General features: G+C 36.9%; 1 protein-coding gene across 1 annotated transcript in view; it reads right to left on the bottom strand.

The window, feature by feature from the left end:
* Window positions 1–6,765: 6,765 nt before the first annotated feature.
* Window positions 6,766–13,665, bottom strand: part of hk2 (hexokinase 2) — a 45,426-nt gene continuing 38,526 nt past the window's right edge. The window contains exons 16-18 of the mRNA XM_033972729.2: window positions 12,090–12,245; window positions 10,873–11,109; window positions 6,766–10,104 (exon numbers count right to left, since the gene is read on the bottom strand). Coding sequence (XP_033828620.1) covers window positions 9,957–10,104; window positions 10,873–11,109; window positions 12,090–12,245 — 541 coding nt within the window. The 3' untranslated portion in view covers window positions 6,766–9,956. The remainder of the gene's footprint in view (window positions 10,105–10,872; window positions 11,110–12,089; window positions 12,246–13,665) is intronic.

Raw genomic sequence — 13,665 nt, 5'->3', positions numbered from 1 at the left:
AACGTGGAGCCAGCAGAGGCGACCGTGCGGGCAGAACCGAGGAAGGGAGCAGAGTGTGAGCCAAGGTCGTGGAGTGCAGGGACGTAGACAAGGTGATCAGAGCCAGGACGAGGAGCAGGGTGCAAGGCAGGGTCCTGTGACGTGGAGTGCAGATACAAGACAAGACAGTACCAGGGCTGGGAAGCAGGGTCAGGTCAGAGCAGAGCCAGGAGCCAGGGAGCTGGGATGGTCCAGGAAGCAGGATGTGGACACGCGGACGATCTGGCCCCGAGTGTCTTGTCCTGGCTCCTCTTATCCACGGCAGGTGGAGATGATTGCGCTGACGAGCTGCAGGTGCGCGCGGGATGAGCCAGGAGCTCAGCCCAGCTCCATCTGGTGGGGGAGGAAAGAGGCAGGATACTAAACATGGAGCAGGAACAGTACGGATCGTGACACATATGTTCTATTTATCCAGGATTAAAATTTAAATTGTAGTTTATTTTTATTCCTAGGAGCAAGTTATCTGTAATTTTTTATATATTTATTTATGAGTGTATATTAAAAACAGGGTCTCATTTGAGAAATCATTGTTTATTCATTGTAATTTTATTTATTGTAATTTTATTGTTGGAATTGTCATATCGTGTACTACTCAAACTAGTATAAAAGCTAAAACAAAATAAATATTTAACTAGATTTTTGTTTTTGTTGTGTTCTCTGTTCTATTGAAATTGTGTCAAATGATCGAGAATATTGCAATTTACACAATAGATTCATGCTGCAAAATGTGCTTGTTGGTTGCCTTTTGTGACAAATGTAAAAACAGGGTTATTTGTGTAAAAAAAACTAAAGAAAAAAACAACAACTTGTTTACCTTCATCTGTGTGTCTTCTGTCATGAGTGCCTTTGCAATAGCGATTCTACCTCCTCATCAGTACTACCTCACACTCTCCTCCATCTACTCCTGAAGATGCCATGTATTGCAACGTCATAACTATTTCATGGTCAAATGTGTGAAAACATCAATTTGTTTTGTACAGTTTGTTTTTGTATACACTCTTACAGTATTTTGGTTTATGTAAGTGTGATGCAGCCATATTTTATCACCAGCAGTTTGTAGAAGCTGACTCTTTATGTACAGTCACAGCCACAATATCAGGTTCTCCAGTGATGAGGTAGCCTGGCAATACAGGCTACCGGCCGTCAAGTACAGCTAAGACGACAAAGACAACTGGAAACATTTGTCTGAGATCTCTTATTCAAACTCCAAGGACAACTGTATATATATTGGCTGATTAAAAAAATATTGAAAAAATAGTTTTTATTTATTGCTAAGACAAAAACTTTCAATGTAAAATGCTTTTCTTTGTGCATGTAGAGGTGTACTAAATATGCAACATTTTTGAGTATTGGGATTGTTGGCTCAGGTATATGACCAGTCCTTTGTTGATGTCCAACTTAAATAAAGTGTACCTCAGGAGAGATAATACAACATTATAACATTTTACTTTTGTTATATGTTTTTGTAGTTTCACACAAGACCAGCATTGAGAAAGGTAAGAGGCAAAAGAAGCTGGTTGTGATACAAATTGATTTCATTAGAACAACCTTATATTACTTCAGAAAAGGTTAAAAGTAATATAAAATTTAACTCTACTAGCCACAAAATGGGCACTGCACCTTTCTGTTTGAGCTTTGTGTTTGTATAGATAATGCTAATGCTAAAATGGACCTAAAAGAAACAGACTGCAAGTTTGTGTACTGTAATATTTATGTTATCTGTGGATAATAGTTATATGTTAGATCAGGACTTGAAAAAATGAAATCAGCAAAAGCATTTTAGCTTTTTAATGCTCAGCAAAGAAAGTAAAAGGTATTTTTACTTTTCACATGTTTTACTACTTAATTTGTCACAGTTTGCTTTGTATTGAATGGAAATCTAAATGGTTTTATTGCCAATAGCCAAATGTCCTGTGATGAATGTAAGCATTTAATAAAGTGCTCTAGTATTTAGGAGACCAAGTGTGCCCTGTGCTGGTCCATGCTGAAGCAGCCGCTCACTCAAATGAACTGTGTGCTACAGTATTTGTCTTGTGGCTCTGTGTTTCTTTATGGATGTGATGATACCAAATAAAGGCTTGTTCAAAATCTGCGCTATGTTAATTTCTGCATGAAACTATGGTGGCCCCAACACATTTTTGGATGCTGACAGATTTTTTTAGGGAAAAGATTGGGATACAAACTGATGTGTGGATGTGGAAGAAGCAAACAATTATTGTGATAGGCTCAATCTTATATGTATCTATAGGTCTGTATCTTTACATCTATAGCTAAAGGTCTTTATCTTTATCTATGGACAGATTAAACATCAATGAGTCACAGAGTACTTGTACTTGAAGTATCCTGTGACGTAAAGCAACATTTAGCATGCTAAGAGCACACTTCCTACTCTTCAAAATAAAAAGCTTTACAATGCACTGCAGCCAGCACTCTGCAGGCTTATTTTGATCTCAAAGGCTGCTTATACATTATATCTGCACTGGGACAAGACAAATTTTGCTTAAATACATGAGAAAAAAAACTTGATACAGGCCCTATAAGAGGAAGTGGAGGTGGAAAGAATGTGTAATTTTTTAATCAATTTTTTTACTCATTAAACCCAAGTGTTTTGGTCCAAAGTGTTATGGCTAAAAGGTGTCAGGGATTAATGAAGGTATAGCAAACATGGTGAGGTGAGGCATTTTATTTTTAAAACTACTATCAAATGTTCATTTATTTGTGCTCTCTCCTTCTTTAAGTGACATAATCTAGAAGGTTTATCTTAGCTATAAGGGCTGTTTCTCTTCATATGAAACAAATGAAGCCCACACGGCTGTACAGCCCTATAGCTCACACATTTCTCTGTGACATGTATTGTTGTCATGGAGATTGCTAGTGACTCCAAGCACAGGGACAATGCCGTAGAAGAGAGCTTTGTTGAAAGGTGGTGGTAACCTTGGGCAGTAAGATAAATCATTGCAGTATTTGTCAGGTTCCGACTGCTGCAATTGGGCCCAACCACCAGTAGGACAGATATTGGACCAAACACGGGACAGCACTGTGGTTTGGGCGGAGGTCAAAGGTGAAGTGCCCAAAAGTGCTAAAACAAACACGGTAACGCTGACAGACCTAATTTGGCTGGAAGATGTTTGTGATATTCTCTTTAGTGGTATTAACAAAAGTTGGATTTCTCACCTTGTATTAGTGCTGTGACACATCTCTCAGTCAGCTTCAAATATTTGTCTAGATCCCATTTTTCCAGCTGCTATGAGTGAGAGTCTTTCCAAACTGATAATGAGTAGAACTCAAGTCACTCAAGAATGCTACGGCCAAAGTTATACATGTTAACACATGCCATTAATCAAATTATTGAATTGTGTGGTACAGTGCAATACAGGAGCTGTGCTAATGGTGCACTTAAATTTGCACATAAATTCCATCCTCACGTGTACGAGCACAGATCACATGGGGGCTGATATTTATGTCATGGAACCCAGGTGGGCAGAACAAATGAGAGACACCACAGAGATTTTTCTCACAATGTGATCCTAAGGTGACATTTAATAGGTTTTCTAAATCTGTACACCCATTACCATGTCAACATGTTCATGTTCAGTTGAACAATGCAGTTTTCTTTATAAGGTGAGAGAACACCGACCAATGTGATAAGTATACCATAGGCCAGTGGTCCCCAACCTTTTTATCACAGCGGACCGGCCAACGCTTGAAAATTTTACCGTGGACCGGGGGGGCCTCTCCAAGTGGCGCCTCTCCAAGTGGAGGAGCAGTTTTGAAGGCTTCATTGCCTCATTACAGAGCTGGTCGCCGCATATTATGCAGAGTGGGCTTGGTCTGTGGGAATCACCTGTCGCGATAAATCCATAGTTCAAGTAGAACTCCTGGTATTGTCTGTTAAAAGCTTTCTTTTTCTTGGAAGTTGGCTCTTTTTCTGTCTCTTCACTGGGCCTTTTCCCCTTCGAAAAGAAACTTTCCAAAGGCATCTGTTTTTTACTCATTTTGCTAATTTGTGGGTTAAGTTCAAGCGCTCAAGTGACGGAAATGTAACTGACTAACTGTAACTCTCTCTCACCCTCTCCAGCACACCCAGGCTAACGTTGTGATTTTTTTTGTCTGCTTTGATTGGAGTTCCAGGTTGTTGATACTGTCTCTATGTCTATGAAGTCCTGATGTCGTGACATTTGTTGGGAGCAAAAATGTGCCCTGTTGTCCTCACGTATAAGACATACATCTTTTTGAAAAACACTCGCCACTGACAGTATTATCTTTTCTCCTTTGTGTGCAATAAATAGTTGCTTCTTTTTTTCTTTACTTTTTTCTTCCTTCGCTTCTTTCTCTCACGTATTATTAACAGTATACAGGTTTGTCTAAAAACAGGGTATTACAATGTATCAGAGCTAGTTTTATGGGATTTGTTTAATAAAGCCATTCATCACACTGACAGGCTGCACTAAAGGGTTATAGGATTGTGTCAGTGCCCAAAACTTGAAATATTTTTTTATTTGTATGGAACGTCAGTCTGTCTACAACTGAAAAAAGGTAGTTCAGTAAATGAAGAATCTCACTTTATTATCTGACAAATATTGATAGTTGCCTACACTCCAGCTGTGATGGGACTTTCAGCTCCTTTGTGGGATCCGAATCTTTTGGATCCTTTCTCTTCAAAGAGCCGTTCAAAAGACTGGCTCGTTTACTATTCATTTATGACAGAAGCCAATGTGAGAACTAATTTAATCACAAAGAGAAATGACAAAGGCTTAGATGTGTTTAACATGGTTCCAACTGAGAGTGGGAGTCTGTTTACCTTTGAAATGATGAAAATCTAAATAAAACGTTTCACTACAATAATAAGTAAAAAAAAAAAAAAAAAAAAAAAAATTTATTGCAATGCCAGATATGTTTTTTATTCACAAAGCGCTCACTCGTGTTTCCTGTTCTGCTTCTGTGTTGATTCTTGTGTTGGTTACAATGGTCAACCAATGTAAAAATACAGTCAAGTTAAACCTACAGTCAACTCAAAATTCTCAGTAGATTTTATTATGCCTGATTCTCTCTGCTGAGCACTCACAGTACGAGATGATGAGAGAAATCCAGACACCTCAACCATCAATATGCTTTCATCATGACTTGACATGGATTTGCAAGGACACTCTTTCATCTTGCATAGGCAAAAATTTTAAGAATATTATATTGAACATATGGGCTACTTTTGAATGGTTCTGACAGTTCTCTTTCCTGTTATATCTCCCATTCAATCTCATGAGCAGAAGGCAGGCAATTATCAGACTTTTCCGTTCATTGTTCGACACAACAGTCTGCTGATGTCAAACCCAACTCCTATAAGGTCAAGAAAAAATAAACTCAAGATGACAGCAGGGTCAACCCGATGCACACTTTTCCAGAAGTCATTTCTATCTCAATTATCATCTCTAACTGAAAAGAAATGTGCAATTTTTTCTACTTTTCAACACTAACCATTTGATTGAAGTTACATTATAATGACTATAAATAGCACAGATACTATCCCAACCAACAAGATGCTAACTGAAAAACTGCATTTACACATAGCAAAAAAGGCACATCTGTAGTGCAGTATTAAATGCCCTGCTGTGCTCAAAATTCTGTGGCTATTATTACACTTGCATGTTACTGCAGTTATATGTTTGCCTGAAATGTGTGAATTTTATTTAAAAACAAAACAAAAAAAACCACCCACTCGAGAATGTGTTTGTTATTTACTTTATATTAACACATATTAAGTGTCAATATTCGACAAAAGGGTCGGGTGAAATTTTGAACCAAATCTATGCAATTCCCTGCATTCTAGAGCATTTCAGAAGGTAAATTAAGTAAAACTTTGTAGCGCAAATAAGGTTAGGTTTTTAATTCATTAGGGAATCCCACAAAATAGGAATCTCATTAGTTTAAGAATTTGGTGGTGTCCTATATAGTTTCATCAGAACAGCCCTATAAATAAAAAGAATACAGTAGTCATACATGGCTGATTGACTCTCACAGATACACGCAGGGGTGTAGCACCAAATTTTGGGCCTTGGGTACAAATCATCTTGATGGACCCATACTGCATGTTGTCTCATGAAAATCCCCGTTGCAGAGTTTGTAAAGGGTCCCTCCCTGCACTAGGCCATGGGTAAACAGTGCCCTTTACATCTCCAGTCTGACGCCCCTGGAAACACTTTCCTCTGTGCAGTGAGAGCTCACCCTGGAGCACGCACTGAACCCACGGGAGCGTGCTGTCTAATATAAACAGGGTTTATAAGAGAGAAGTTTGCAGCCCTGATTTAGACCTTTGACTTTTTTGACCAACGGATGAAGTCCCACCAAATCAGGCTTTTATTTTCAAAACCCAATAAATTGACATTCAGTTTTGGACAGTTTAAATGCACATACTAAACTACATGCAAATATTAATTCCTTTTAGAATCCCTTCTACAGGAAACTCATTCTCTGCAGTTGATCCACTCTTCGATGCAGCTGGGACAACCTGTCAGGACCAGTGACCCCAGGGACCCATTTCCAGATCTTGAGCTAGGCTTGGTCAGGACTACCTTAGCCTTGAGTATTTTGACCTACTTTACATGTTGATGGGGAAAGCAGAGTGCCCGGAGGAAAGTTGCGCAGATACAGAGCAAACAAGTTAGGCTTTACGTAGTAGTTATTTTAGATAATTATTCCATTTTAATAACCAGTAAGACCCACAAACAGATAACATTTCATACATGTTTTATTCATCATACAAAACTGACTGTAAATGACAAAAAGTAGAAGTATAATAGGTACAAGTAAATGACAATCAACAAATGTACTAAGAAGAAATGTATCATTTATTTTGAAGTAATAACAGATTACTAATATGTTTATTCAGTGAAAATATTATTGCTTTACAATGGTTTTGATAACTGTTTTTACATCCTCTGTACTTGAATTTGTAAAATGAAAGGCAAAGATTCTGCCACTTCAGAGAAAGCTGAGAAATACTGCGATTTTGAATTGAACACCCGTGCTCTGCAAATGTGTGGAGTCTGATCCAAAAAATGCAGGAAGCAAACGTGTTGGCTCTCTGATCCAAATTCCAGTGTCAAGAGTTTGATTGTTCAAGTCAAAATACACTAACCCCCCTAAGTATACAGTGTGTAAGGCAGGAATTTATTGGTCCTGTTTGTTAAAATAATATATGAAAAGACCAGAATCCAGTTGCTGTCAGATGTTTGGGTTAATTGGCATTGGAAAATTCACAGGATTGGCATCTGTAAGGCCCAAAAGTGAATACAAAAAGATAATTTACAGGCCACACCAAAAACGCTTGATATTGTTTGACCATTTCTGTTTATTATGCAGTTCCAAAGGTTCATGTTACTTCAGTCCATAAAGAAAGTTACAGAAGTTCACAGCAACAATGTAATGACAAAGGATGCTAAAGCTATTTCCTTTTTATTTCATTCCTTTAGTCGAAGAAATGCTATCCCTAACTAGAAATGCTGCAGAAACTTTCACTTATCAAGGCAACACATTCATGTCTTCTAGGGGCAAAGAAGGTACCAAGTTACAATTTATTTATTTGAACCAGGATTTTTAAATAAATATTTTGACGGGAATAATGTCTAAGCAGTCATACATTCATACAAGTTAAATAGCCTATTCTAGAAGACACAAAACTAAATTAAAAACTAAATATTTGGAAAACAAGTCAATTTAATCATGATACATATTCTTCTCAATAATGTGTTATATATGTCTGATTAATGTGATGTTGGGAGTGTGATTGTGTAACAGTTTTAAGTAACAGGTCTAAAAAAGAAGTTAACAGTTTCTACATAAATTAAATGCTTCAACAACTTCAAATATTACTGTTGGTAAAAAGGAGCAGAGAGTCTATAAAAATCCAATACCACTCATTCAATGACACAAAGTGCTTCGAACAGAATAAAGATGCAGTTTGAGCGATTGGTAGTTACGATCAGATCTTTGAGAGGGCTTCGTTCACTGCAAAAGGAAGATCACTTTGACTCAGAATATTAATCTTGACTAGCTTTGAGTATGACTCGTTTTGATGCTAACATGACTAGCATTAACTGAGGGGCGTGGTCAACTCTGAATGTTGCTACTGTACTTCCTGTTCACAAAATATGAGGCATAACCTAATAACTTGATTATTGTGCCATATATTTCTTACTAATAATCATGGATGTGGGTTCTTACACCACCATACATGAGTCACATTTTAAGGTAAGGTAGCCTCTAAAAAAGCCCCTTGAAAGCCTTGTGCCAGATTTTTTTTTCCATGTATTTGAGCAAACGTCTTACATCAGTAAAGATATATTGTATAAGTAGCTCGTGAAGTCAAAATAAGTCCTGTGTTCTGTCTGCATAAAATAATAAGGTGTTTTATTGTCCATCAATCGGGAAGTGCATGCTAGTTGTTGTTCTTTACCACCATGTAACACCAACATGCCCTGGTGTGTGAGAGTTGTGAAAAGCACTTATAAATTCATTGTGGTGAATCAGTGGGTGTTCAGAATGCATTTGGTAAGTTAGAAATAAGTTTGGACCACAGCAAACCATTTAAAATGAACTAGACAGTACAAATAGGGTACAGCTCATTTAACCAGGGATGTGTCACTGTCTGTGTCATGTACTAATTAGTCTATAGTCTTCCCTTAAGACTAAGCTTCAGCAACAATAATTGCTTCCTGTGCAGAAAAATGGCAAGAACTTTAATGAACTGCTTCAAAAATAGTCAAATAATTATGTTTAGTTTATGCAGCACATTATAATTTTGGGTATAAAATCTTTCAGATACTGAATAAGCCTTTGAGGTTTGTAATATGAGGTTTCAATGAGAATAAAGAAAAATCATGAATGTGTCTTGAATTCTCAATGGACACCTCGGAGTGAAGGCCAGTATAAAATGAAATTTTTCCATTATGATAATGCTAACAACAACTGCAAAGGGTGGTGCAAAGAGTGCACCACCCTTTTGGTTAGTGGGAATAAAAACACTTTGTGATTAGATGCTGACAGCACACAGTGGTCTCATTTTGTTCCTACGAGGTACTTCTACAATATATCTGTACTTGGTGTTCAGCCGCTTTAACTACTGTGTATCTCTCCTGTGTAACTGTATTTTCCTTTTTAGATCAATAATATTTTTACATAAATTACACACAAAAACGTCCAATATTTTTACAAGACGCTTTGCCAATTTAGCCTTCTAATTGTTCTATTGTGTTCCAGTAACAAAGTGCCATTTGAATCACTGGTTGATTGTGCCAAATTGCTAATAACCATTTAAACAGTTAATTTTAATTGTTACAAAGAGCTTGTCGAGTTATGATGAATAAATGTTAACCAAACTAATCTGATCAGACTCACTGCAAATATTTGATCCTTGGTTTAATAAATACAGCTCAGTCACTCACATCTTTGGTTCTTGTAATATTATCTTAAAATCATATGCACTGAAAGTGAGCAAACACTGATGTAATCATGTGACATTGGGCAAGTGAGGACTAAATTGTAGCTACAGCCAATACTACACTCCAGATTTTGACCACACTCCAAATATGGTAATTTCATTCCATCTGTAAATAAGTATGAAATAAGTTAAAATTTTTCAACATACATTCATTCAACATTAAACTACAGTAAACATAACATGTTTATTTTGTAATTGTTTGTATTGTTTGTATTGTTTGAACTATTGTGTCAAAGTAAAATCCCTTGTAGATCTATAATATTTGTCCAAGTGTAAGCCCAAGTTTAAAAAAGACTAAAAGCAGTTTTGCTGGCCACTAGTCTATTTAAACCCACTAATTTTTGCTATCAGTTTTCATAAGGCACACATACTAAGAGTGGGATTAATTAACCCCACTTCACATTGAAGCACATTTGCTTGAGTGTCATTTCTGGAGCTGTTCTTGTTGAACTCTACAGGCGACAGCTGTGATCAGCGCCGCTCCCTTCCCACTGCCATCTTCAGACTTATGGAACAACACTTTACACTGAGGGGCCAAATCCTGCAGTGTCTCCTGCATAATGCTTGAAAAACTGGAGAGAGACAGTAAAAAACATGGAATAGTTAAGATGATTAAATAAAAGCTAAAGTTAAATCTGTCAACTGGACAAAAAGTTGTAGGAGTGAAGAGTTGACAGATTTAACCTTGGCTTTTACTATGGATCAGAACTGGACAATTGAGGGATTACACAGACTTAGATAATTATGCAGTACTAGGCTTAGTGATATGGTTTCAGCAATTTACATAAAATTAAACGTTTAAATAGGACTTTATACTAAATGCAAGGGCTTGACATACTACATTTCCATATTCTGATGTACATGGATAATGGAAGCTTGTCTGGTTCAAACAAAAAGCCAGGGAATATGGTGAAAAAAAACTTAAGGTGATGAGCATTCATGAGATTACATCTATGCAGCACATTTATGAGTGTTCTGTAACACGGTTAGCCCAGAGAATTATCAATGACCAATCACACATTCTATTTTCCTGGTTTGACTTGTTACCAGCCAGGCAGTGCAATTAAGCAGCTAGATATAAAAACAATGGTTTTGTTCTGTCAGCTCCAACGCTGATGAACAAACTAAAATAGCAGTAGTGTTGTACAAAGCAGGTCTGTCACTGTCTACTGTCCCTGTGTTTATTATGTTTGCCACTGTTTATACAGCTCAGGAACAATAAAGCCAATTCTGATTTTGATCTTTAGATTCAACCCGAAAATGTATTAGATCTAAATGCATCACACAACAACGGTTAATGAAAGCATATGGACTGTTCAAATTCATGTCCTTCTACTTACTGCGGATGTGTTTTGTACAGTGTGCCGTCCACTCCCACGCTGATGGAGAGCTGGTTTAAGTTACGATTTTCCCGTATTTTCTCCACGACAGCAGCGAGTCCAGCGCCGCAGAGCTGGGCTGCCCTCCGAGCCACCACCATACACACCTCCTTCACCAGAACACTGTCATCGCAGGTAGACCCGGTCAGACCCAGGTGCTGCAGGATGGAGCGCACTTGTCTCATGGCCAAGCGGTCGCTGCATTAACACACACACACAATAAAGGTTTAGTGTGTGTGGGGGTGTGTGTGTGTGTAGGACTGCCTAATGGATGATAAACAATAATTATAGTCTTGTTTGGATAATCGTAATCATTATCTGGACTATACAAACCTTTTTATAACAAAAAAGGGGCTTTCATGATTTTCATCAAATGTGCACAAGACTTCAGTGACCATATTTCAACCTTTACCTGGTTGATAACGTATTAAATCAATTACAATGCAATAGAAGTAATCATTTGAGATTACTTTAAGATTATCACTGACTAGTCAGTTACTAAAATAGTTGCAACTCTATCAGGGGGATAAATTGATAAAGAGAGAATGAATAGAAAATGTAAGAAATGGGACAATGTTTCTGAAAGCATGATAAAGGTATGTGGGCTTCATCTGATGGTTCTTAGGCTAATTAAAATTTTGCCCAAGACTTAATTGGACAGGGAATGTGTAAGGGTGAAATGGGGGTGAGGAGAAGGGAGAGACATTCAGGAAATTCTCAGATACAGTCTAACAAATACTGCGGTCTAAATCGTGGAATGTTTTTTTCTTTTTGATTTGTTTTTTCTAAACTTCGAGACCTGTTTTAGTCACAACTTGTCACGTCTATTTTCGTCCAGTGATTTGGCAATGTTTTAAATACATATTTTTTACCCTGGGTGTCCTTCCTTTCATAATCCTCTAAATTACTGTTATGTCTACATCACTGTAAAAAGATGGGTTTCATGATTTTTATTTTTTGTACATCTGATGTACATCTTTTAAAAACACTATTGTTAATATAATTGTAATGTGCATGGTTGAAAAACTACAGCAACTATGTACTAAAAGCTATGAGACAGACATTATATTACCCAGTTTTCACTAGGCCTATAAATGCATCTGAATGCAATGATGTTGGTTTATTTTTAATTCACCTGCAGAATAGTAGGTGTGAAATATATAGTATAATGTGTGTACCTTTCGATCTGAGACAGGAATTTGGTTTCGAAGATGCCGCGCATCTTGAGCCGTTCGGAGACCTTTCCATGGTACAGCAGGCCTTTGGTTGTAAACTCTATCAAAACATTCCTCACAATCTCTCCAAGGTACATGCCACTAATCATCTTCTCATACCTGTGTGAAAGAATGACAAAGGGAACAAAAAAACAAAAAAAAAACAAAAAAAAAACACTATTAGTTAGGACATACAGAATGAACACAGATTTTATTCTTAAACATCCTACATTATTCATTATTCAGGTTTTTGAATGACTCATACACATTTGTATTTCACATTTTAAAATTTAAAATAAACTTTAGAAGAATTGAAACAATTGATGCAAAATTATGAATGGACTTTTAAACACTGTAGTGCTGCATGGACATTAGTATTGTGAAGTATTGCGATTAGATTTGAACTTTATGTTTATAAAGTAGGATTCTGTGCACTATTGTCAAGAATAATTCAGAGAAGACTGGAGGACAAACTAATACAAGAATCCCGTCAACTTCAGAACATAACTGTAAACTACAGGTACAACAATATATTTTAATACAAAAAATATGATATCATCTAAAACATTTTGATAATTGCATCATACAAATGGCAATTTTAGTTTTGATTGTGATATATTGTGCAGCCACCCTGGATTACCACAGAATATATGGAAACAACCTCAAAGTATGCTTTTGGTAAGAAAACAACATTATAACGTCTTTAAAACATCAAAAAAGATAATTTTGCACAATACAGTGCTTGTGTGTGGTGCTCTCTCTATCCATGTATAGTGGTCAATATCAATTCCCACTGTTTCGATCAATAAAGCTGATTGGACAAAACTGATGCTGTTATACCTGGTAAGTGCACAGTATATAGTATAGCACTTTTGAATATTTCAGAAGTGCATTACATGAAGATGAGGGTAATCCTAAACTATTTAAAATATACTGTATTAAAAGATAGTTTTCAATATAGAATCATTCATTCTTCCTAACTTTTTGTTGCCATTGGACAACACAATGACACAAAACACAACAATATTCCACATTAGCACAAGAACTCTTTGTAATTAGAGCTGGAGCACGCATGTGCGAGGAGGGCGAGTCAGCGACTCATCTGCCATGTACTTGTGTGAGAGCCCCATTGTATTTCAACAATTTTGAGGAAAATCGCAAAAAATGTATAGCCAATTAAGTGGTATCGAGTTTAGTGAGCTCTAATTTGAAGACCTTGAGAAAAATTATTGAAAGATGGCTCAGTAGCTCCACCTCAAAAAAACATTTACATTGCACCAATGGGAGTCAGAAATATGTCACTGTAGACAAATGAAACAAAAATAGGTCATGTCAGGACATGTAAAAAATTACATTATGGCCTTGCCCTAAACCCTACAGGACGTCAGCTATATTGGATCAAACCCGGGATTGACAAAATCACTCATTATAATCTTTTGACAGCTTCGCCAACATTTTGCATCAAAAATACTTCAAACGTGTCCAAAAGACACCAAGCCCACATGCAATAAAAGGTTATCAATAACATTTTAAACTAAAT

Source organism: Periophthalmus magnuspinnatus, chromosome 9 (genome assembly GCF_009829125.3).
Source record: "Periophthalmus magnuspinnatus isolate fPerMag1 chromosome 9, fPerMag1.2.pri, whole genome shotgun sequence".
Taxonomy (NCBI): domain Eukaryota; kingdom Metazoa; phylum Chordata; class Actinopteri; order Gobiiformes; family Gobiidae; genus Periophthalmus; species Periophthalmus magnuspinnatus.
The sequence above is the reverse complement of the archived record's forward strand: the minus strand, read 5'-3'. Positions and strand labels throughout refer to the sequence as shown.